Source organism: Excalfactoria chinensis, chromosome 1 (assembly GCF_039878825.1).
Source record: "Excalfactoria chinensis isolate bCotChi1 chromosome 1, bCotChi1.hap2, whole genome shotgun sequence".
Lineage (NCBI taxonomy): Eukaryota > Metazoa > Chordata > Aves > Galliformes > Phasianidae > Excalfactoria > Excalfactoria chinensis.
Genome location: NC_092825.1, coordinates 49,137,488 through 49,162,548, shown reverse-complemented (window position 1 = coordinate 49,162,548; position 25,061 = coordinate 49,137,488). Strand labels below are relative to the sequence as shown.

At 47.3% G+C, this 25,061-nt stretch overlaps 1 protein-coding gene across 19 annotated transcripts in view; it reads right to left on the bottom strand.

The window, feature by feature from the left end:
• Positions 1–25,061, bottom strand: part of RBFOX2 (RNA binding fox-1 homolog 2) — a 155,768-nt gene that overhangs the window by 40,158 nt on the left and 90,549 nt on the right. For 14 of the 19 annotated variants that reach the window (XM_072326448.1, XM_072326452.1, XM_072326450.1 and 11 more), the window contains 2 exons: positions 12,316–12,540; positions 2,086–2,232 (listed from right to left, as the gene is read on the bottom strand). In XM_072326448.1, coding sequence (XP_072182549.1) covers positions 2,086–2,232; positions 12,316–12,540 — 372 coding nt within the window. The remainder of the gene's footprint in view (positions 1–2,085; positions 2,233–12,315; positions 12,541–25,061) is intronic. The other 5 variants (XM_072326449.1, XM_072326451.1, XM_072326468.1 and 2 more) reach the window with 1 other exon arrangement.

The window sequence follows — 25,061 nt, the reverse complement described above, 5'->3', positions numbered from 1 at the left end:
TCCCCAAAAAAGACAAGAAACCTTAGTGCAGCAGCCATCTTTTCTACACGCTCCATACCAGAACATCAGTTCAATCTTATCTCCTGCGTCTCTACATCTCCAAAGCAGACATGAGAGGTGAGAGTCACCGAGACAGGGATGTTCTTGCCATTTCCATTTCATTCCTGTCCCCATGCCACGAGTACAGTGAGGAAAGTATCAGTGCGAATGTGGATGAAAGCAACCAGTCTTGAGCCAAGCACCAGGCCCAAGGGAAGGGGCAGCACAAACACAGAACAGTTTATGTAAGTGATACAGCTCCCAGGAGAAGGGAGAAGCAGCAGCATAGAGCAGGGTGTGCTAAATACAGACTGTAGCAGGTGGTCCAAGAACTGGCTGTGATTTCAGCAACCAGTTTATCCAAACCGGACGGAAATGCCGACTGCACAGCTCTGATACAGCAAAAAGCAAGCTAAAAAACACAAGCAGAGCAGGCAACTGAAGACTCAGCAATCGCAGATTGCCAGGAGATGAGTTTCACCCTGAAAACATTCTCACAGATGTCAAAAGTGCAGCAATCTAATGCATGAACAAGAAGGAATGCCAATCCAGGCCTCTAGCGATAGAATCAGAGAGTTGTAATTTCAACTGGGACCTATTTCCAGAGGTCATTTAGTTCAACACCTGCTCAGAGCAGGTCTAATGAGATCAGTTTGGCTGGGCTGTATCCAGCCAAGTCAAACACCTCCCAGGATGGAAGGTGTCTGAAGACCTGCTGAGGTCCCTCTGAATAGCAGCCCTGCCCCCCTGGCATTTTCACAACTCCTCAATTTGGTTTCAGGCACAAAATAGCTTCTTACAGCTAAAGAAAATAAAAACACAAAGTAATAATAATAAAAAACTAAAATAAAAAAAAAATGTCAAGAACAAAACCCAAATGCGTCTCACAATATACAGCAACTTAAGGCTCCTGCTGAAGACCATCAGTGGTAGTTTTAGTATTTCTGCATGCTTTCTATTGTCCAAGCAATGAATCAATAGTTCCAGTTAACCCCTTTTTCATGTGCAAGTTTAAACTTTAATTCAAATGTCAATCTGACACACTTAAAATACTGTAACACTACTCTCTCTTTGACAGTGCACACAGGCGCATGCACATATACAGATATCTAAAGAGATGCAATAGCTGAAACTGCAGAATAGTGCAGAATTTGAAGGAATAGCTGGCTACATGCTTGGGATCAAGGACACACACTCAAAGCAGCACGGTAAGGCAACCTTAGCTTTGTTCTTTCCTGACTTGAGTGCTCTGCACTGCATCTTAAATAGGCAGCAACATGCTAGGCCTGTTACCTTTATAAAGAAGTATTTCTAAAGACTCTGAAACACATCATCAACCAAGAACGCTACCATCATACCAACAAGTCAGAGATTCCCAATGATGATATATAGCCAACTTCACCTCAGCGTTGGGTCATGAGGCACCCAGCTCATCTGGGTCCACATGGAAAAAGCCACCAGCTATATTCACGTAAACTAACTCTTCCCCAAAGAGCTTATAAACTGAGAAGATGAATAGCACATGAAGATTAGGGGAGACAAAGTATTCCATCAAAAGAAACAAAATGTATATCATACCCAACTCAAAATACCAGCTGACTTGCACTAGCTTTTCCATATGCAATTACTAGTTGGCCAGTTCCATGCAGTAATTTTTCATCATAGAAAGTGCATCACAAGGAAAGACATAAATATTTCAACAAGTTCCTAAGCAACTGAAAAACAGTGCTTTGTGAGGGATATATTAAGTCAATGTTTAATCCTAGTCTTCACTGGGAAATAAGTTGAAGTTTTGTTGTATTGTTTGTATTATCCCTCTCAAGCCTATTATTAGCTTATAATTAACATCTGTATATGCACAGAGTTTTCATGTGTACCAACCAAATGCTACTAATTGCCCTAACCCTGCAACAACTTTAGAGGGTGCTCAGTAAACTGGGATAGGGTCAAAAGAAAGGTTTCCCCAGAGAACATAAGGCAGCACTGTATATTCTGCCTGTGCTGAAGGAGAATCTGCTGTGCTTTGAAGGGCTTTAGTAAACTTACCCCAAACATCTGTCGAAGGTCAGGATCTCGAAAGCGGAAGGGAATGTTAGACACATGAAGTCGTTTTGGAGTGGATTTGCTCTCGGTGTTCTCACTGCTCTGTGTCTGTGATTGCTGTCCATCTGTCTGCGCCCCTCCTTCTGTCTGCTGAAATCAGAAAGACACAAGTGTGTGCGTGAATAGAAACCATACAAATTACTTCAATGTGTTTCATCCATCTCTTTTTATGTATTAGTACTCTATTTGTGACTGCAGTATCTGAGTACTTGACGATTACTTTGATAAAGCCAGCAATGCTTAACCATTGATTTGTTGCAATTCCCTTCCTTTTCCACAACTAAACCGTAATGAGATCTCATCTTCCTTCCCCTCGTATCACCTTTTAGCTTAGTAGATTTGCCTTTGGTTTTCTTAAATCACTTCTCTTTTCCCCTGCTCTTCCTCACTTCAGCTGCCACCATATGAAAGCTCTAATGAAGAGGCGGATCTTCCGTATCCTGAAGCTGGGAGGTAGCACCGCCGCTCTAATCTCATGTGGCAGGATGTTCCTGCAATCATCAAAATCCCACAGCTGAAGTGGCAGCTCTTCACTGGGCCAATACCAGAAATGCATCTCCAGGCAAAATGGCATCTGCTCCGTCAAGCTCCCTTCAGAGAGACACCACCCCCAAACGAAGGTCTATAATTAAATGGTAAAAGCCACGTATCAACAGCTTACGGATGTCTTTGATTAACTTTTCTAGTACATTTAAAAGCCATCCCAGGGACAGGAAACAGTCATTAGCACTGCTGGATTTATAAAGACCTCCAAATGCTACTTTCCGCTGCCAGCTATACAACTAAAATAAAGGAATTGGGTCCGGGCTCCCAAGCACCAACTGGTACAGCAAAGCCAGGACAAGGGTGGGATCTCACTACTTGTGCACAGAGAACATACAGCAAGGAGGTACACGTGTGCCAGGAGACCTAATGGCTCCACAGAAAAGAAGCAAGGAAGAGAAGTTCAGCCGCTTGTGCTGGGCTCAGAGCAAAAGGCAGCAGCATCTGAGCAAAGTACTCAACAGGCAAGGGACAGACCCTCTGCAAAATGCAGTGATGAGAAAATGATGGGGATTTTGCACTTCTGTCAAAAGCACATCAGCGAACACTCAAAGCCACAGAACAGAGCAGACCATAACACAGCCAGTTATATTGTTCCATCCCTGTGCAAGAGCAAGCAGGGATGGGTAAAGGTATTCAAAGAGCATCCACCCACCTCACTCCCATCTCCTATTGCTTGCCACAGCCCCGTGGGACTAATGCTCTGACACTTGTATGATGCACTTCAAAATGTCCTTTCATTTCTTTAGGTGCCAACCTGACTTTCTCCTCAATACACCAAGTGAAAAGAAGCTCTGTGAGAAAGCAAAGACTGCGTAATTGTAAGCCATTTTAAGGCACCGTCAAGCCTTCAAACTCACAATTAAGAAGTAGGGGGTTGCTTTGGCGAATGCCTCTCCTTCTTTTCCCTCTCCTCTCTCTCTAAATATATGTTTGTCTACGAAAAAGAAAAGCGTGTGGAGAGTTGCCCGCACTGGATCCCCAACCACTGTCTGGGCACACTAGACTGCCCTGCATGTCACCTCATATACAACACTTGGGGATATTTGGGACAAAAAAAACCCTTATCTTTCCACAGATAAACTATACTGGCAACATTAAGAGAGCTTCTTCTGGCCAGAAACGTCCCTGACAGATATGACCTTGAACTTGTACAGTGGTTGTAACGGGCTGACAAAAACAAGCTAATGGTTAAGCACCAGGCTCTTGTGCTGAGCAAAGCAGTGGCAGCTTTCCATATTGTTTTAGTAGGACAGCGTAAAACACGTTTGATCTGATTAATATAAATTAAGCTGTGATAGGAGGAACAGAGATACTGCCCTGCAATTATCTCTACTCCCCAGAGCCATGTGAATCTCGGGAGAAGCCAAAGCAGGATGAAGAATTTTTATTTGGCCAAGGCTCAACCCCTCCACTACTCAGATATCAGATTTTCAAGAACAACCTCAGAAACCTCTATTTGACTGTATCTAAAAAGTAGTCATCTCCTCTTCAAATCCCAACTCTTCTCCTACCCTTACCCCTGTGACAAAATGCATCTTCAAACACAGAGCGTACCCTGGGGGAAGAATCAATGCAGCTGGCTTGTGATTAAATCACACCATGCTATTTGGTGGTTTTATTTTTATTACTCCATCAGAGTCCTTTGCTCCTCGGGGTAAGTCTGTCCAAGCAGGACAAAGCACAGGGGTAGCCCATTCATCACCACTGCACACAATGCCCGTGTTGGAGTGAGCGCTCCAAAACAACTCCCCCAGAATCACTGATGCTCCTGCTGTAAGGTAACTCTTTCTGACCCATTTTCAAGCACGTATTGGAGTCTTGGTAGAGCAATTCACCACATCCCAAGTCATGCATAGAATTGGCAAGTGGGCAAACATTCTCATGCTTCAACACTGTACCTTCTGCACTGGGAATCGGAAAAGACAGAGGCTCTGAATGATGACAACAAAACCATGTTAGACCCTAAATTGAAATATAGATGGGATAGGACTGGTCCTGCTGCTGCCAGAAGAGAGGGAGCCGGGAGGTTGCCTGAACTCTTCTCCCAGCCATTTGTTTATAAGCAGAGGGCAGAACTCTTTTCTTACCAAGGGTGCAATCTATCACGTACAGCGGCCTGCTCAAAAACACTCACAGCTGTTCCCACATATGGCAGTGTGCTGCTGTCACACAGGAGTCACTTTTCCAGCATGTGAGATGTGTACAAGTCAAAGGCTTTAAATTGGAGAAACAAGAGAAGGGATGGGGACCTCAGCCCAACCTTACCTTTCTGGCTACATGTTTTTGCAGGCCCTCTCATCTCCTTGATTTCTTCAGCAGTAGCTTAACATTAAATACCTCTTCTCTCTGGACGCTGCAACCTCTCTCATTTCTTTGCATCCACAGCCCCAAGGTAAGAGCTGAACTTTCTGCCACTAAAACATTAGCTCAATATATTTGTCTACTGCCACACATTCAGCTGCGACATTAATGAAAGAAACAGTCTCCTCAGATCTTGCTTTCCCCTCCCCCCTTCCTTTTATAGTTATTCCTTGTCTTAATTCATTAGGAAGGAGATGAAAGGAAGGGCCCCGAGCCCGTTCTCCGGCAGCACATAATGGAGACTGGCAAAGCGCTGCCCTGACCGAGCCCAAGCTTTTATCATCACATTTCACCCAGCACCCGCTCCTCACCCCGACTCCTTCCCTTCCCCACATCAGGTTTTGAGACACAGAAGGGAGCTGACAGCTGTTCCCTGGGTCTCAGCACACGCAGCTGGGCAAAGACCCCATGTTTGGAAACAGCCCCGGATCCCCGCTGCCTCCTCACTGTAGTCCGGGTAACATACACTTATGCAGCGATAATGTCATTCACGCCTGCACACACAAGCTCTGAGCTGCTCAAGGTCACCGAGAGCTGCACCGCAGCTCAACACGCACACGGTATTTGCTTCGCTCAGCTCCTCCCTCCCTTTGCCCCCATGTCGCCTCCTCACACCCACGGGCAGTAAAGAAACCCTAAGCAAGAAGGGGCAGCCGCAAAGGGAAACGTACAGATAAAGGGGGAATAGAGCATCTTGCAGGGCTTGGAAATGGCTGTACAGCCACACTCCCAACCAGGCTTTCCTCCCCAGAACAGCTTGAACAAACAAGCCAATGCTGAAGGATTTCTTCTGGGAGGGAGGGGGAGCAGTGGGTGCACCTGAGCCTGGAGTAGACATCCATCTGTGCCAGCAGATAAGGGGCCACTCCACCAGGAGCAAAAAGGTCCCTGATCCAACAGGCCACACATTGCTTCCCACTTGCTTCCTCTGAACTGGAACTGCCTCAAATCCAAGCCACAGCAAAGTGAACAACAACCCCCTGACTTCTTGCCTCAAGAAACAGGCACTCCAAAGGCTGCAAACCACCATAAACCATAAATCACTGCAAAAGAAAATATTTACAGAATACAAACTGTAACTAACAGCTATATTTAAAAGGGGACTTGGGTGGCTTGTAAGCATCTGAGAGACAGACTGTGCTCACTCCACTGTTTCTAGACCAGTCTTGGATGCATAAAAAGCAAAAACACCTTGATGGGATCAAGACCTTGAGGAACTGTGTGGAGACAGGGACTGCACACTGGGGCTGGCAGAAGGCAACCTACCCTCTGTCAGAAGGAGCGCAGTAAATGCTGGAAGATCTCTGCAATTTCCATTGAAATGCCTGGGTCAAAACAACCAGAATGCACTCACCACCAAACATACATCCACATAGAAGATCTGGTGGAAAAATGAGCAAGGAACTGGGCACTGGATGGCAAAACCTCTCCTATCTTATTACACTGCACCTGGGCAGCACTGAGTGAAGGATGCAGAAGCTCCCACCGCTTACAAAAAATGGCTAAGCATATACCAAACCACTTCTGCTGAGCTTTTGACTGCCTCTATTAGCTAGGGTAACCTTGGGTATATTTGCTTTTGGTTGTTACCTGGCTAAGAACATAGGAATGGGGCAAATGCTCAGCAGTGCTCCTCTGGCCTCCCACCCTGAAGGTCTCTCAGCCTCCATCAAGCAGAGCCAGGTCATGCCTTCTTTGTAGCTGGTCACTGGCAATGAACCCATTTGCCCATGAAACGTTTTTGCGAGTTTAATGAACCCATTCATACTCTCAGCTTCCAAAGCATCCCATGAACGCACCACGGGAGGTTTAGGTTGGATACCAGGAAAAACTTATTTACAGAAAGGGTTGTTAAGCACTGGAATAGGCACCCCAGGGAGGCGGTTGAGTCACCATCGCTGGATGTGTTTAAAAACCATTTGGAAGTGGTGCTCAGGGACACAATGTAGCAGAGGGTTGTTAAGGTAGGATGGTTAGGTTAGGGTTGAACTTGACAATCTTGAGGGCCTTTTCCAGCCTGAGCAATTCTGTGATTCTATGTACAAGAGTCCCACACGTAAATTCTTAGGGTACTATTCTTTAGGGTACTATGGTTAGGCTGTGGTTGGACTTGATGATCTTCAAGGTCTTTTCCAACCTGAGTAATTCTCTGATTCTCTGATTCTTCATTATATGGGCAAAAACATGAAGTTGTGAGGGTTGTTTGTTTTTTTTGTTGTTGTTGTTTTCTTTCTCTTTTGCAATTTAAATACGCACACCACAGGGTTATTTCCTGCATGCATTCTGGTAAGTGAAAAAAGTGGGAGAGTTCTCACTACTACTCAGTATTCTACCCATGTCACATCCCTTCATTCGTCTATCGGCTCTTTTCCTAAGTGAAGATTTCATTTCTTCTCATAAAGAACCCGCTACACCCTTTTCATCATCGCTATTATCCTTCTCCGCGCTGCTTCTAGATCTCCTCTAACCTTTGAGAGATACACAGCACTACCACGGCTGTATACACTCACATAATGATATTTTCTGATTTATTCTCTATTTCTCCTTTGAAATCATTTTTAAATCTGCCCCACTAGACACGAGTCTGGAAGCGCTGACAACCAAAATAATCTGCCTCATACTCAAAGCAAATTTCTGATGTTAAATGTCAGAGTTTGCTACCTCCAGACAGCGATTTCCAATCTGTGGTGTCTGAACAACCAGCAGCTACATACATACTGGGAGCCCGCTCCTCCTCACATCTACCTGCTCGGCGGTATCAAAAGAGAACTGAGGATGCTCATTAAGCGTATCTCTCACCTGAAATACCTTAACAAGAGCAAACGCTTTAATTACTGCAGTGATGAAAAATAATTACAGAGGAAAATTTTCCTCTATCTCAGACTAGGTAAAAAATACCCAAGGGAAAGTCATCCTTACAGCATCATCATAGAATGGTCGGGTTGAAAGGGACCCCAAAGCCCACTCAGTCCCACTCCCTGCTGTGGGCAGGGATGCCACCAATCAGCTCAGGCTACCCTGGGCCCCATCCAACCTGGCCTTGAACCGCCAGGGCTGGGGCACCACAGCTTCTCTGGGCCAGGGCCTCACTGCCCTCTGAGTGAAAGATTTCCTCCTGACATCTAACCTAAACCTCCTTTTATAGCCTTCTCACCTTGTCCTATCACTATCCGACAGCGTAAAAAGTCGTGCATTATAAAAATAAACTGAGGAACCTCCATAATGCTGCTGGCTTCCTCCCTTCTCAACCCTTGGTGGATGCCTGGGCCACAGCCAGCTGACCCAGCAGCCTCCCATCTTGCTTCCGAACACGGTACGCAGGGGTCCCCTACCACAGATGTGTCTTCACAAAACCTGGAAGACTATATCCCTTTATGGTGCGGCAGATGAGTTAAATATGCTTCAGTATGGCAAGCTGAAAAGCCGAGAGACACGCTGCTCTGTAATTAAATAATGCTTTATATTGGTTCACGACAACGCAGTGCCGAGGCGACAGCACCTGCCATTTTCGTGCAAAGTCATTTGCATAAACTTACTCCTCGACTTCCATAGCTCCAGCTGCATTCTGTAATTTATATAGACACACAAATTCTTCCCTCTGACATTAACAAGAGAAACGAGCTGAATAATCAGCTCACAGTATTAAGTGCAATGCATTTACTATCAAGCAAGCTTTTGTAGCTCAGCGATGATTAATCTTCCCTCTGCGGGTAGAGCACCAGGAGATGCAGCGAGCTGACAACTGCTCTCGGCTCCTGGCCACGCTCTCCGTGTGCCTACCTTGCGACAACAGCATGTTCTGGATTCCTCCAAGAGCCCCTCTAATTCATTAACCCAGCCAAAGAATTGGACAGCTTTCTGCCGGGTCAGTGAATTCAAGTGGCTCACGTGAGGAATGCCAGAGCCGGTAAACAGGAGTGGGAATTTGTGCTGGGAGCCAGATCTCTCCTTTCTGACAGCAGTGAATCTTTAGATCAGCTCAGCTGCCAGAGGAGCCGTGGCCTCGTTAGCATCGCTCCCTGGGGCTCTCTGTGCTGGGTGTCTCCAGCAGGGAGAATTCATGTAAACCAAGAAAGGGGAAGGGGAAGAAGCCAGGCAGCCCGGCACTATAAAAAGTGAAATGCAGAGTGTCAACAGTTTAAGAGACAGGCTGTAACAGGCAGAGAGAGTAGGCCAAATATGGTCTGCTACCTCGGGCTATTTTTAAGGCAGGTCTTTCAGCTGTGCTTTGGGACAGTATCAAGAGAAAGGACAGATGCTCAGAGATGATGACCAGGAGACCAACATGCCAGACAAGAAACAAAGCCCCATGGATGAAGCCTGATCCCAAAATAAAAAGGTTCCAAAGTATTAAGCTGTTTGTATTACACCACCTATTGTGTCAATTACTTTCCCGTTCCCCTGCTCCGAGAGCTTTGAATGCTTTCCACCACACTCTGGCCTCCAGAACCAAGCTCACCCTCTGCTGATGACACCAACCAGCCAGCCCCTCCACTTGAGAGCTTTGCTCAGCCTAGATGCGCACACAGGGAGGCATGGGCTTCGACTACCAAGGTTTCTTTCACTACAGTTCACAGCTGCTGTTTGACCTCAGCCTTCCACATCACCGTGCATTAACTCAGCAGATCCCATGGCTAATCTCAAGTCATTCAATCCAACTTGTTCGTGAGATCCTGACAAGTTCCTATGGGAAGATAACCCTACACTGTGTAAGGGACCCCAATACAGACCCCACCACACTGCTGCATAATCCAATACCAACCAGATGATACTCCTCTTTCTATGAGGGACCTTTAAGTCATCTCATATTCTGTTACTTCTGCAACTCTCCTGAACACTACCATCCTGAAAAGCCAAAAATCCACACATTTTTTGCCATCTCACTCTGTCCTGCCAGGAGGGCAGTCTTACAAGCCTTGTTCTTAAAAGCAAGGAGGGACCTGATCTGCCTGGCCTAAGGAAATGTGTGAGCTATCCCATGGGAGCACAGGCTTGCAGTCAGCTGCTAAAAAACCCGCTAGCTATTCAGTCAGGGGTATCGCCTTCGCACAGATGACAGCAGCTGTGCTTGTCAATCCCAATAATGGGAGGGGAGGATCGTATATCACCCACAACGAGTTTTTGCAATGTTAAAGTTAGCACTGGCATTTGAGCAAGACAACAAAATGAAGGGAAAGCTCCTTAAAGCATAGCAGTCTATTCCACATAGATTGGACATGTCTGTCAAACAAGCAATAACCAGCCTGTGTGATAGGCAAGATGCTTGACGGTAGCTGTAGATGTTCAAGATGAAACAACCAACCTGTTCTGCTGTATTTTAACAGCATGCTTTAGCTTGAGCAACTGCTGAGCCTCCTTCCTCCCTCTAGTTCCTACATCATTAATCAGCGTACTGAGAAGGAGAAAAGTTGCAAGCAATTACATCCCAAGGCACCCCACGGAATGAAAATAAATTCATCCAGTAGGGTTCCTGTACAGAGAGATAGAGGGACAAAGGCAATCCAAAACCCAGAGCATTAGAAGTGTGGGAATGCCCACGGCCGAGCTGCCTTCCCTGCCCTGCATAGCAATAACAGGGATGCTCTGGGCTTGAGCACCCTCAGATGCACCCTCGCTCCTTTCTGGCCACAGAGACTGACTTTGCACGCTCAGCTTGCACACCTTTAACCGCGTTAAGTGCTCACACCAGATGCGCCCACCTGCTCCCAAGAACCAGCGCTGCACGTTACCCTGCCTGTTTCTCAGATCACCTCTCCCAGTCACGCTCCCTCCTGGCAACACCAGCTTCTCCCTGCAGTCTCCCAGCAACGCTCCCTCCCACACACAGGCTGCTCGTCCCCATCCCCAGTTGGCGCACACGGAGGGCTGTGCGGAGCCGGCGCTGGCTGATGGGAGGCAGAGCCAGGCCCTGCAGCACTGTGGGGACGGCTCCTAATAAGGAAGAGGAGCAAGAGGTTTGGCAAGAGCCCACAGCCAAGGTCAGGGCTCGCATCGCTTCCATTATAAAAGAAAGGCTCACAAGCTCTGGGCCAAGATGAGAAGAGCAAATGCACACAGGAGAAAAGGCACCGCTTTGGTTTGCTCCCCATTTCCGCTCTTCTCATCGACCCAGCTGTTTGCTGGAGACGGGCAGCCCAGATCCTCCAGGCTCGAACAACATGCCTTTATGACCAACTGCATTTCTGCATGCTGTACCCTGCATCAGCCTTAAGTTTTATTTCCAGCCCAATCTCTTCTTGTCTACATTTGCATTCGCCTTAGGCCAAGGAAGGCCTCTGAAGTTCTTTTTACACGCTATCAATGTGCTTTACTGGGTTTGTACCGTCGTCTTCTCCCAGCTGAGGCGTTCCCAGGATAAGCTCAATGATACCTTATCAAAGCCATAGCTGGCGTTGTCAACCAGTACGCACTGCAGAAGTAGCAAGGCCCCATGCTGGGAGCCGTGCACACTCGGGCTGGCACTATCAGCTCTTCCCATCGCTGGCACTAAATTCACTCGGTACTTACACGGGGGAAAGTAATCTCTACGAGCCAAACACCCAACTACAAGCAAAACTGAAAGCATTAACAGATTAAATCCACCCCTGAGCACCGAAGGCTCTCACCATAAGGCTCTTTATTAGGAAGTTAAGTCTTAACAAGTGGCTTAAGGGGTGGATAAAGCTTTTCCTGGGATAATCTGCCAGCATGTTGCCCAGTGCCAGTTCCAGGCCACGGGAAGGAGAATGCAAAAAAATGTAAGAAGGTGGAAATGTTTGTTTGGTAAATGGGCACCTAGTAGCTGAGAGGTCTTCTCCTATCATTGCTCCTGAAGCTCCCTGCCATTTTCAGAAAGTCAAAGAAAAGTGCTTTTCTACTCTGTTAGCTTCCTGAAAGCAGAAGTATTCCAAGATTACACCTACAACACACGTGCTCTCTCCAATCCTTCATGCTATCAACCTTCCAGAATTTGCCCCTGTCACATCATCATTCACCGAGAGACTCAAGGCAACTAATCTTTCTAGGAAGGTCTGTGTTTTGGACAGCACCATCGCGGTAAAAGCACCATGATCTCAGGTACTGTTGCAGGCGTTTATTTACAAGGGGAACATGCAGAAAGGGAAAGATGAGAACGCAGCAATGAATCATCAGAACCCCTGGCTTTTTGCCATTCTCTCCTTTCCAAGCCTATGACTTGCTGCACACTTGAGCAACAGGCAGCCACCTCCTGCACAGCTGCCTATTCCAGAGGCGTCATTCTGCTGCCCTGCACTTTTCCTCACTTACTGCGAGAGATCCGTTCTGCGTGCTGGCTGTGGTCGTGCTCTGCTCGCCGTGTGGCTGCGTGCTCCCATAGAGCGTCAGATTGTGCTCGCTGGTCTGGCCTGCATAGTCCTGAGTGTGTGGCACCCCATACTCTGTGGGAATCCCGTTCTGTGGGGGTGGCGGAAATGGGATTGTGGTGAATGGCTGCACCATTGCATCAGGAGTTGCTGCTGGCTCCTGGTTACCCTGGAGAAAAGAGAAAGCAGTTTTTAAACACACCACAGAAGACAGATGGAAACATCAGTCTGAGAAAGCACCCACAATCACACACATTCCACGCGGTTCATGTAAATATCCCATTCGCTGCAACAATCCGCTATTATCTTCTCTATCAGAAGAGCAGGCCTTGCTCCGCTGAGTCATCACACTGGTTTTTAATCATACTTGGGCAACTTTTGGAGTGGCAGATGGAAAACCACCTATAGGGTCTGCAACTTGCACAGCCCTGAAATCTCACATGCAGTAAGGCATTATTTTGAAAGGGTAGAGAGGCTCTGGAACCTGGGAATGGAAGCGCACAGAAAAGCAGGGTGCTACGTCCATCTCTTCCATCTCCGCATCCAAGCACGCCGTGTTTAAAGGGCACACTGTTACATTACAGCAAGAGAAAGAAGCACACATCTGTGCAGCAGCCCCTTCCCCTGCGCTGGCAGCGATGAGCACTGAGCACAGGTGCAGCTTTTAGCACACCAACTGCACAACCCAGAAACAGCCAGCTGACTGTGCAAAATACATCCCCAGAAGATACTTCATCCTACCATGCCTGAAAAAATAACCCAGCAGCAAACCCAGAGCCTGTAGCACTGCAAGGCTGCCGCGGAGGGGACAGGAGGGAGCTGGGGTGACCTTCACAAGCCACCCAGGTGAAGGACAAGTGTCTCAACGCTGAAATCCAGCCCTGGGAAGCCCAGCCTGCTGCACTGCTCCTACTGCCACAGCAGCAAAACCCACAGAGAAGATTTATGAGAGCACGGCTGTTTGATTTATGTGCGTGTCAACAGACTAATCCTGATTTTAAATTTTGGCTGCTGTTCCAGGCCCTGGTCCTCCCCCACAAAGCCCAGAGGTACGGCAGCATGCTTAAACCAAGGGAGGAAAAGGGAGAGGGAGCTTGTCCTACAGACAGGAGAGAGAGGCGGAGGGGAAATTCACCAGAGAGCACGCAGACCTCATGCTCCTTTTCCCTGCCTACAGCCCTCCCTTCCCAGCCTGGATGACAACCATGACCTCATTGCTCCTTCAGGTGTCTGCACAGAGCCCAGCCTGCTCAAGGCCATGTTTCCTGGAAGAGTTGGGTTTGCTCCCCAGATTAGGGCTGATCCTGCTTCATTTGTGCTTACTCTGTCTTCTGTCCAGCCCAAGCAGTGGGGAGCTGTATGCAGCCTCAGCCATGTCCGAAATGTGCAGGGCCTTACCTGCACTTTGTTATACCCAATCTCTAGCATGCTTCCGTACAGCTCAGGTCCGCCTGCTTCTTTCATTTTAATCATAGCTTAACATCGATCGTTTAACATTGGATCTGAATACTAAACTGTAAACTTTGTTTGGTTGGGTTTTATTGTTGCTTTTTGTTGTTTGGTGGGTTGTTTTTTTTTACACTTTATTTCAAGACCTGCTACAACAACCCCTGGGAAGATGCCACAGCAGAAACTATTTCCAATCTTCTTAGAACAAACCAGACTGACAAGCCCTTGGTGTCCCCGATAGGAGGAAGAGAATGCTAATGAGCCACCAACAAAACCCATTGTGCCATCTTCCCAACAGCATAGGGTTGCTCCCTAAAGGACACACTCCAGCATTTTGCTTCATCTCACTCCTCGACTGCTTAAAATGCCAGCCTACAAACCTCACGCCATCATATTTCCAACATCCCCCCCTCCCTCGGTTAACATTGCTCCCCTCCTAGTTTAAATGCTTTTCAACCTTTTAAATATTTTCTCTCCCTTCTTCAATTATCTACAAGTGTTTGAGGGATGAAAAATGCTATCTCTCTCTCTCTCTCTCTCTCTCTCTCTCCCCTGTTTCTTGTGGTGTTCTGATAACACATTTATTTTAAGCTTAATCACATCTCACAAGCCAAAACAGCCTGACAACTTTATTTATTACATCTCTCTGACCTTCCCAAGATTTTTAAATAAGGGATTTTTAGTGCAGGATGCGGTGTTTTAATACCACTCTAACTTCAGGGATTTTCCTAATCTCACGTTTATAATAATATTAAAGATATTAAAATGCAGAATCTCAGGTTATCAGCAAATCTATCACTACTATGGCTTGTCCAGCTTTCACCATCCCACAGAGTTACCTGTACCTGAAATTATTTTTCCTATGGTTGCTATTATTTACACGTTTCCTGTCTGATTACTCTTTAACATTTTAATTTCCTGCAGTGCTTTACAATTACTCTTCCTGCCCCCATTCGTGCCTATGAAGAACTCCTGATGTGTGCCCTGCAGGTTTCATGGTGCACTGATACCCTCCTCTTCTGCTGCTTTGCCCGACTTCAGCATTTACTTTGTATTTTCAAGAACACGCACAAAAGATCCCGCTTATATCCCAACACAGAACCTGAACTCCTTTCCCTACCTCCAACCCTTTGCAGAAGGTCCTGCAGTCAGAAGCGCTGATTTTCCCACATCCCAGGAGGTACAAAGAGCTTCGAGAAAACCCACAGCGAGGGCATGTGGGAGAGAGACGCAACCAAGAGAGCCGAGGTGGAAGGATTTTGTCTTATCCTGTTTCAACTGTGTGCCTCCCTGCACTACCAGCGCTGCCTGATTTAGCTCATGAACCTCTCAGCATCATGACTCAACATCGACAGACTGAGACGAATATGTCAAAGAGTAGTCACCATCCCCAAATGCACGCACAGATGCCATCGCGGGACAAAGAAAGCTCAGCTGCAGTTCCCACTAATTACTGCTGTTATCAACTTGTGCAATAGCATAAAATGAACCTAATTAACGTCCAGGCTCGGATAGACTTCTCTCAGCCACAACACGAGATGGATGGTGGTTTCCAGGAAGGTAACCTGAGGGATATCCGGCTGCAGGAAAAAATTTGGCAGCTCCAGGTTAGCAGATATGAGTTCGTACCACCACGTGTTAACCTAGCTGCCCCCCCATGCCCAGCAAGCAGGGATGGGCCGTTCAACACAACTGTAACTCAGAACAATTAACCAAACCTCTCAGAAAGGGAGAAAGCCTCAATATGACACAGTAACTTACAGTTCTAAGAAAACCAGAAACCCCTATGCTGAATACTCACTCAGCTCCCGGGCTCCCACAGGAAGCACTCACAGCAGGCAGAGATTCAGAGCAGCTGCCCTCCTGCAGAGCTCTGACATTGGTCTCACCAGCACACCCTGACCAGGGCACCAGCAGGACACGGGACACCAGCCTGGGTTCCCAAATCTACAGAGCTCTGGCCATGCCTCGAGGTGTCAGCTTCCCTTCTTTGGGCTGTGATTTCACCTACGGCTCATCCCACGCTTTGTTTGAAAAAACAATTTAGCTAAGCCACCGAAAAATCCTAAACAGGGACACGTTTTTAAGAGCTGATGCACACATACCTTAATTAACGAGCTCTGCAGCTCCAAGCTAAGCAGCCGAGCGGGATGCAAACAGGCGTAGCAGTACCTCGTAGAGGGGAGGAAGCCAGGGACGCCTCAACAAGCACACAACGTGGTTCCGCAAACGCGATTTCAGATGAATTCTTTCAGCAGACAGCAGGTGGTGATCCAAGATCACGGCACCGAGCGCCAGCACGCAAACATGCACAAAGGCCTCCCACTTCCATAAAGCTGTCAGCTAACAAAGATCGGTTTATTTTGCAAGGGGCTGGTTTTGTTTTGTGCGCTGGAGAAACGTGTGTAATTAGAGGGACGTGAAAAGAGCCTCAGAGTGAGGTGACCGTGGATCCCGTCTGTATTGGTACGCCCGTATTTGTATTGATAGCAAAGCGTAGCAGATTAAAATGGTAATCTTGGTAAAACTGACCTGGTGCAATTTCTGCATGGACAACTCCATGTGAAGTGCCATAAGCTCTGCGTTGTCCACTACCTTATGAAGAGCCATGAGCTTCAGAGGAAGGCGCGAGGCAATGCTACAGCATGTACACATCAAGTAACCTCTCTAAAGTACTGTTCAGCTCTGGAAACCCCCAAGCACTGCGATAGATGGAACACAGGGAAGGGGGGGGGAGGGACAGCCCACTGTTGACAGGTTCGCCTTCACCATGCCTGTGTTGTTATGCCTGGGAGGAGCTGCCTCCCATCTAGCTGGAGGCAATTAAGGTGTTTGTGACAACCACTGTGCTCCCAGCTATGGCTGTTTGCTCTCCACGCAACCCTAATCCCTTCTGCAAATAGCAAAAAACACTCCCAGCTCCTATCTGCAGAACCAACAGCTCAACCCGGAGCCACTGCCCACCCCATGCTGCCCCTGATGGGACACAGGAACCCACACCACTCTTCTCCAACCAGGTCACGGCTGGCCCGAGGGGGGGGGGGGGGGGGGGGCAGAGCACATCCTCCCCATGCTTGCTCCTGTCACTGAGGTCCCAGCCTCTGGGCATCCCAGCCTCTACCCTCTGCAAGCCCTTTTAAGCACGTATCCCAGAAAAAATGGCAAGAAAAAAAAAAAAGAAAAAAAGACTTGCTTTTTTATTGTCAGGTTAGTTTTGCTCCCAGCTGAGAGCGCTGAAACATCTTGGCAAAGGGTGAGGAGAGCTGGAGCCAGAACAGTGAGGGGGTGGAAGAGTGGGGAGGGAAGGACCGGGGAATATCAGTGGGTCTCACAGACCCTGGAACTGAAGCTACAATCTCTCTAAATTGTCCTTCTGCTCTTCAGCTCATGAAGACATTCAAATATAAGTGATGTCTATGGGATGATTAGCGATAGCTTTTTACCTCCTCAGATCCTGCTGAATGCTGACCCAGCCACGTGAATTCCTCAGGTACCCAAGAACATCATACAAGCTCTTTACCTCCAAACACTTTCCACATCACAGCCATTTCATTCCCGTACAGGAAGAGTTTTAAAGCTTCTGGTCTTTGTTCTCTATCAATTAGCCCTTTAGCACCTACCACACAGGCAAAGAAATCTATGGGTGGAAAGTTGAGAGATGGAAAGGATATACAAAGCTTAAAAGAAAGGAAAAGGAAGGGAAAGCAAGGAGAGAAGAATGAAAATAGACAAGTGTCCTAGAAAGCACACGATTTCCCCACAAGTGTTACTTAATAATTACAACCCCCAGGGACAGTACAGAACAACTCCAAGTACGGTTACTACAGAACCATCCCCTGGTACCTCCCTGTACAAACCTTTGCTGGAGCCCAGGGGTGCACGGCCCTAACCCAACACCCACACCACAAAGGCACTGCTGTGGCTCCAGGGTGCAGGGCTGGCATGTCTGCCTGGTGACCTAGCTGGATAAAGTCAACACTTCATTCCTCAATGAGAACTGATCATAAACGTACCTTCAGGAAGATCACGATAATGGAGGCTTTGGGATTTGATTTACAACATGCTGAGGATTTCAACCCTTACATCCAACAGCAATCCCTCTTTAGCCCTCCCAGAAATAATGCTGTGCCTACAAGCAGTTTGGCGAGAGCGTGGTGGAGTTTTATAGCAGTTTTGTTACAAGCCGACAGGCACACATTCGGGTGGGTTTTTTTTAATCTAAACTTCGAGCAATCATTTTAAGGATGCTCTTTTTCAGTTGGCTCAACTTAAGCCTAACGGAGCTGACCTTCCACCAAAATAGCTGCCTGCACACAGACAGGCACACATCTAACCATTTAAAGGCATGTTTCCTCCAACTTCCTGGAGCAAACTTACACCGGATTATCTAATCTTCTCCTTCCTTTTCCTTGATATGTAAAGCAAGGGAAGAGTAAGTTATCTTCCAGTATACACTATCGTTCCAGGCCACCGAAAACTGTTCTGTAAAAGAAAACAGCTGGCTTTCTTGCCTCTTTTTTTTTTCTCCCCAATGCATTTAAGTACTTCTTTTTTAATAGATTAGTTCAAGCCTTACTTTTATAGGAAAGGAAAAAAGAAAAGTGCAGTCTTATCTTACTGAACTACCCAGGAAGCACTCGCTCATCCCAACACTACCATTTCTCCCAGCACTATACAGCCAGAGCAGTGCCAGTAACAAAGCTGTGTTGGCTTGCCAGCCTGAAACGTACTCACGGGCTTTCAGTTTTCAATACTGATTTAGTGCTCTTGAAATCTACATTATCTCCCCCTTTAAAAAAAAAAAAAAAACAAAAAAAAAAAACCTGAAAAAAAGTGAAATGTTACTGGCAATTAAGGCATCCTACCAAATGCTTTCAATCAATTCACGCTCTCTGGGGTTGATTAGGAAGAGAAATGTGCTTCATGAGACCCCATCAAGGCCTCAACATCTGTTTCCATTCCACATTAGAAATGAAACTACCTCTGAACATTACAGGGAAGAAGGGGGGGCTGAGGATGAAAGAGAAAGGTCACCAGGATGGATGCTTCTCAAGCAGAAAAGCCAGCAGGCAAATGAAAGGCCAGGTTCACGTTTTCGCTCTAAACCAGTCCTTTAGCATCTGCCCTGGCAGTGTTTTTTCCAGCTCTGCAATCCCCTACACGAGTATTTTCCATTTGGCATTCACTGTCAAACGTTCTTGGGAGAGAGATTTCTATAAGACGACGACCAGCTTTCAACAAATCAGTATGAAAGCACAGCCCTGAATGTGCTGCATCCAGTCACACGCTAATCCAACAGGCACCCAGCACGGCGGAAGCATCCCCGTACGAGTGGGATTACTTTACTGTTTGGCGAAGGGGGTTAGGTTTCTTCTTCTGGACCAGAATTGAAATGAACCACAGCTAAGACATAGTGCTCTGCAGATGTGTCACGTATGTTTAATCCAAGCTAACCGTGATCAGCTTTGCAGCGGATTAGCAAACCGATCACACTTGCAGTCGCACGAGTGTGGATTCCCATGCTGGGAGGCAGCAAGGACTGGAGGCTGGCAGTGGGGAAGAAGTGCAGTATCAGCTCAACTGGGAGTCAACTGTGTCCGCTCTGAATAGACTTCATGAATAGACACACCTACATGGCTATAATGCAGCACAGCGCTGGTTTTCTACCTATCCCAACTGCTAACCAGCAGCTTGTAGGTGCCGCTCAGAAGTAAGTGCTGCAGAACACAAGAATGCCCATATGGAAGAAAATCCCACAGTAGTTCTCTTCCAGGATGTCAAGGCAGCCCTGCAGTCAGATAGTAGCTTTGTTTTGAGGAAGATGGCAGCTCTCCAGGTGACGCCATATCAAAACCAGCATCCTTGTCCCCAGATCTGATCAGGGACCTGGGCTGCGCTGAGCAGCAGCCATTCCCATTCATCCCACAGCTCTACTCCGCCGAAGGGCTGTCTCCCAGTATCTACAAGCATACTACCAAACCACGCTGTAGGAAGGGTTATTCCTGCAGCCTTGAGAATTCAGACTTCATTCCTGAAAAGTTAAACCCTTAAGAAGCTCATTCAACCCCTTTGCAAGATTTGTATCTACTCCAGTCAGAGGAATTTTTTCAAAGCCCTTACTATGTGACATACCTATCTGCAATATGCTTCCAGATCTCTGTCTAATAACTGCTGCTTTTCTAGGAAGGGTTTTGAAGATGGCTTCTGGCATACAGCTTTCCCCTCAGCGGCAGGAGACGTGTGATGGTGCTGCACTAAGCTGGCTTAGCTTGAGGATGGACAATCAGGGGGGAAAAAAATTAAAACCTCAAAGCCCAGTCAGCCATCTCCACTTGTATCACACAGCCCCTTCTAGCCCCCCAGTCTCACCAGCCTGTGCTAGCCTTCCCCTCCTGCCTGCCTGCCCTGATTCCAGCTACTCCCAGAAAAGCTGCCAGCTGAGGAGGAGGAAGGGAGAAAAATGCAGGGAAGGCGAGCACATCTGGAATCAATTGGGAAAGCTCTGAATGCCTCGGAAAGAACTGCAGAGCTGGCAGAAAGCAGAGCAAGAAGTCGTGCTTTCAGACGTGACTATGGAGCAAAGGTGGAAGATGAGACGTATACAGCATACTGAAACAATATCAGAGCTCCTCCTGAGGCTCTCTTTCTTTCCCCCCCTCCTTTTATGCAGGCAGCTAAATCTCCCAACCCTGTCACTGCTGCCGGCCCATCACAGGGACGGCCACAATTCAGCGCTGAACAGACGGGCTCTGATGCACACAGCTCCAGCCAAGGCAAACGAGACTCATCTGTGACTCAAGTGCCAGGGTAACAAAGCAACAATATTATAATCAATCTGCTGTCGGGGTGCGGTGGGGAGGAAATCTGTGACTTGGCATATGCTCGAGAACAGAAATTTGACAGTTTAAAAACACAGAGTCCTTCCCACAATAACTTTCCATTCCAGTAACGCATTCTCCTATCTTCTGTTACTTATTTGTTCCAAAATGAGTTTTCCATTTTCAAGGAAGGCTCCGTTATGTGTCCTGGAAAGCAGGGATGCTGGAAAGGAACGGGGAGTCACTAAGAAGCAACTCAGCAGAGCAATAAGCCAGGTGAAAGGCACAAGTAAAATCATTCAGCTCCATTACCACCAAGTAGGAAATGGGAGCAACATCACTTCAGCACATGGGCCTGGACAGATAAGAAACGGGGTACACACTTCCATATGCACGTTTCTAAGAAGGGAATATATTTATATATATAAATGAGAACAGGAAAAAGCCACAAAAGTGACCACAAATCCAAACATGGGTATACACTGAAATAAACTTGAAAACTCCCATCTGTTTTTCTTATCATTAAAAAAAATTAAGTGCCAGCTGATTATTTGGTGAAAGTAAATTAATGGTTAGGGACAACAAAATACCAAACACTGGGCACTAATAGTATTTAATCTAATGAGCAAAGGCATCAAGAAAACCAATAGCAAAGAGCCAAGTCTGATAAATTCAGCTCTGGTAAAAGACACCGTTTTATTTTGCTTACTGATTTTGTAAGCAGCAGTCATTAAGTCGGCCACTGGGAAGAACTCAGTCCTCCCCTCGTGCCTTTTTGCTGAGAGCGCTCCTCAATTCAAAGCAGAGGCATCAGGTGAGGCATAAGGGCCTACAAGGCAGACATGGCCAGATGACTACCTAAAGGATGGTCTGTAGGACCACGCTCTGGAAAGCTAGTAGTCAGTGCTTCAAGGTGAGACTGAGCAGCAGGCACGTTTATCAGTAAAATGGCTCAGTCTCCCTGAGAGGAACAAGCCGCCGAGAAGCATGGCTGCCGTTCTGTGTACCAGCTGCTGTGATAAACTATCCACCAGCCTCGGAAGAAGTGACTCTGCTTCCTTCCCCGGCTGCTGTGAGATCCAGCCGTGTCACAGCCAGAAGTTAACCCGAACAATAGCCTTCTGTTCAGCCACAAACCGAGGCGGCCTGCCTGGGATCAGCCCAAGCAGGACGCCCAGTGCAGGAGGAGGCTGCAGCATATGGCCGGGGCAGGCAGGCGGGGGACCATTCTTCCTGCACAGCTCATGGATACGCCACATTAACTGCGGTTGGAACGCACCTGAAAGCTACTTTATCCCAGAACAAGAGGTTCTGCCAATGTGTAACATGCATTATTGCCACAACCTGCTTTGCTTATGCTTAACTTCAAGAATGTCCCAATGTAAGCTAGCATAATAGTTGTTTATTTACATGCCGCGGATGTCAGGTAGCTCAGCAAAGAGGACCCCTTTGCTTCTAAGCCCTTACAAAGCCTCTTTCCCTCAGGCCTTTTAGCTAAGGTGTGTTTACTGAATTCCTGTTGCAGCCAGCAACCAGCTCAGGCTTCTCCTGCACATGGCCCACCTGCGCCTCACCAGAGTGGCAACGCCTTGAGCATTCAGTTTAACAGCAGAAAGGCAACGAATATTCTGATTAAACCATTGCTTCTTACTGGCAGCCGCACTTTTAAGCTGCTATATATTACTGACGCTGAATCGATAGACTTAAAAGCTGAATTGATAGAAGAGCTTCTCATTTTGATGACATGCCTGCCAGCACCTGCTGCTCCATTAGTGCGTCACTACGCACATTCCCATGACATTCACCCCTTGGTGGCTCTCAGCAACCTCTATGGCAGTGAGTAGAGCCCTTCTCCCAGCTACATCTGCCAGCTTACACCTCCAGAAGAGCAGAGGAGAGACTACAGAGGACTGGAATCCATCCTGCCAGCTGACTCCTCCTGCCCATAGCACCAGGATGCAGAAAGCCCCAGGATGTGGGCTTAGAGAAGAACATTAGCATCTGGCAGCCAGGAGCAGTACCCTGCACCCAAGCCAAGGAGCAAGACTTTAGCACGAAAACACCAGAGACGCACGCCTGGCTGCTTCTGTCAATCTGTGGGGGAGGGGGAATGCCCAGTATTTTTTTTTAATATATATATTTTTATCATATTACTGAAAGGAAATGCCAAGGACTGCTGCAGCCCCCGTCCCTTGAGGCTCTGCTGCTGCCATCCGGCTGCACTGCCTTTGCAGCGATGAATATTTAAACAGGGCGATAAATATTTCAGAGCACATCCATCCCGATGAGAAGTCTATTAGAATAAGAGAGAGGACACAAACATGCAGGGCCACGGCCGCTCCCTGCTCTGCCCCGACCACCTCCCCTCCCTCCAGCCCTCAACAGGCACCTGAGCGCCTCAAATATTCATGAGCACAGCTCCCGTTACCATCCAAACACACAAAATAACACAAAAAGGTAAAAAGGTGCTCTACTTCCCAGCAAGGTGCGCTTCCACCTCTCATGGGGCTGCTGGCTCCGGGGTGCAGCGATGGCAAGCTGGGAGGATTTGCTTTATGCCCCCGTAGTACACCTCGAGAACGCAACAAAAACAAAATCACTAAACCTAAAAGCTCGGTGCCCGGTGGAGCAAAGAAGTGTGAAAGCCCATCTCTTTCCCCTGCAGCTCCTCTCCTTCATTTAAGTGGTGCAGTCACGCTGGTGTTTCTTGGTTGCTAGCAGCTCTGTTTGGCTCTCTGCAGGATGCTAACAGATGCACAGAACTTTGCCATCATTGGAATGAAGAAAATTGGCTAGAAAACAGGTTTAGGACATAACAGAAAATGCTTTCATTTAATCAGCTGTCATCTGCATGTCATTCATGTCTAGGGGGGCTATTTTGACTAGCGCAGTACTAAAAGCTTGGTTCTTCTTTATTTAATCACATCCATAAAGAAACTTTAAGTTTCTTTAAAAGTCCAGGGAGAAACACAAGTCTTGAAGGAAATCGAAATCCCATATAAGGCACTTGTGGCTGTGTCAATATGTAAGATTCCAAAGAAAACACATGGCCATGCTCAGAACTGGACTCCCATGCCAGCCTCCAGCACTTCCCTTCCTAGATTCACAAGACATACAACACTGACTGGTCACATAACAGGCAGGGAAGCTTCAGAAGGCCGAATTAAGCCTGCCCCACACAAAGGTAACAGATATGAGGAGAAACTTCTCAGAAGGAGCGGTGCTGCAGTGGCACAGGCTGCCCATGGAGGTGGTGCAGTCACCGTGCATGGAGGTGTTCCAGAGCCGTGTGGATGTGGCACTGAGGGACGTGGGCAGTGGGCATGGTGGGGATGGGCTGCTGGCTGGACCAAGATACTTCAGAGGTATTTTCCAACCTTAATGATTCTACAAAAGGGAAGCCAAGACACACTCACAAGGAGCAGCCAAAGGGTTTATCTAAGAAAGAGATGAGGCTGGGCTGCCATAGCCCACAAGCGATCTGCACTGGGCCCTCTTTTTTCTAGGGATGAGCTGCCGTTGCTTTGAAGGGAACAGCTGAGTTTTAACTGCACACAGAATCAACCTTGATGGATATCAATAAGCTTTCCACTGCAAAGCAGAGACTCACGCTCCCTCCATGTGTTTTTTTTCCCCCCTGACTAAGCCAGCACCCAACAGCTGCACAAGCCTGCTCAGGAAAGCCAGCTTCATATTCATGACATTCTCTGTTGTTGCCCTCCACTCCTGCAGAAATTGGCTCCAAAGCAAAGTATCGAGCTGTCAGACGGCAAAACTTTTCTGCAGACAGTATTTCAAGGAGCAGTCAGATCAATCACTCGCTGCCTCCCTCCGTGCCTTCTGGATCACAGCTCCTGGAATACCAGCAGCAGCACCACCAAAAAGATGCTGTTTATATTAAAAATATAAAATAGCAATCACAGCAGTGTAGTCCAGTGAGTGACAACAATCCCGCTGCTTTGCCAGCAGCGAGTGCCAGGATTTTACAGTTCTGCTCCCAACCACCACCACAACTGTCCTTTATATCACCACAACTGAAAAAGAATCAAGTAAGAAGCCAGACCCAGCCTGGCCCTGAAGAAACACCTTATGCTTTTCTGTCCTATTAAGGGACCTCGTGCACAGCGTAAGCAAAATACACTGGAAGCTGAGCAATTACCTCACCGAGTAATTTAGAGCAGGAGCCACCATTTTGCAGCAGACATCAAAATAATGAGTGCTCCTCTGCTGACAGTGCAGCTGTGGATTGCTCCCATCACGGGCCATGTACTCACCAGCACACTAAGGTAGAAAGAAGGGATCTGACCCAGGCAAGAAAGAAAAGAAAGTTCATTAAAATACACAAAGAAAAGCGTGAAGACAGAAAACAACATTTAATCCCATGGCTCCCAAGGACCTCTCATGACTCAGAAAATAAATGTAA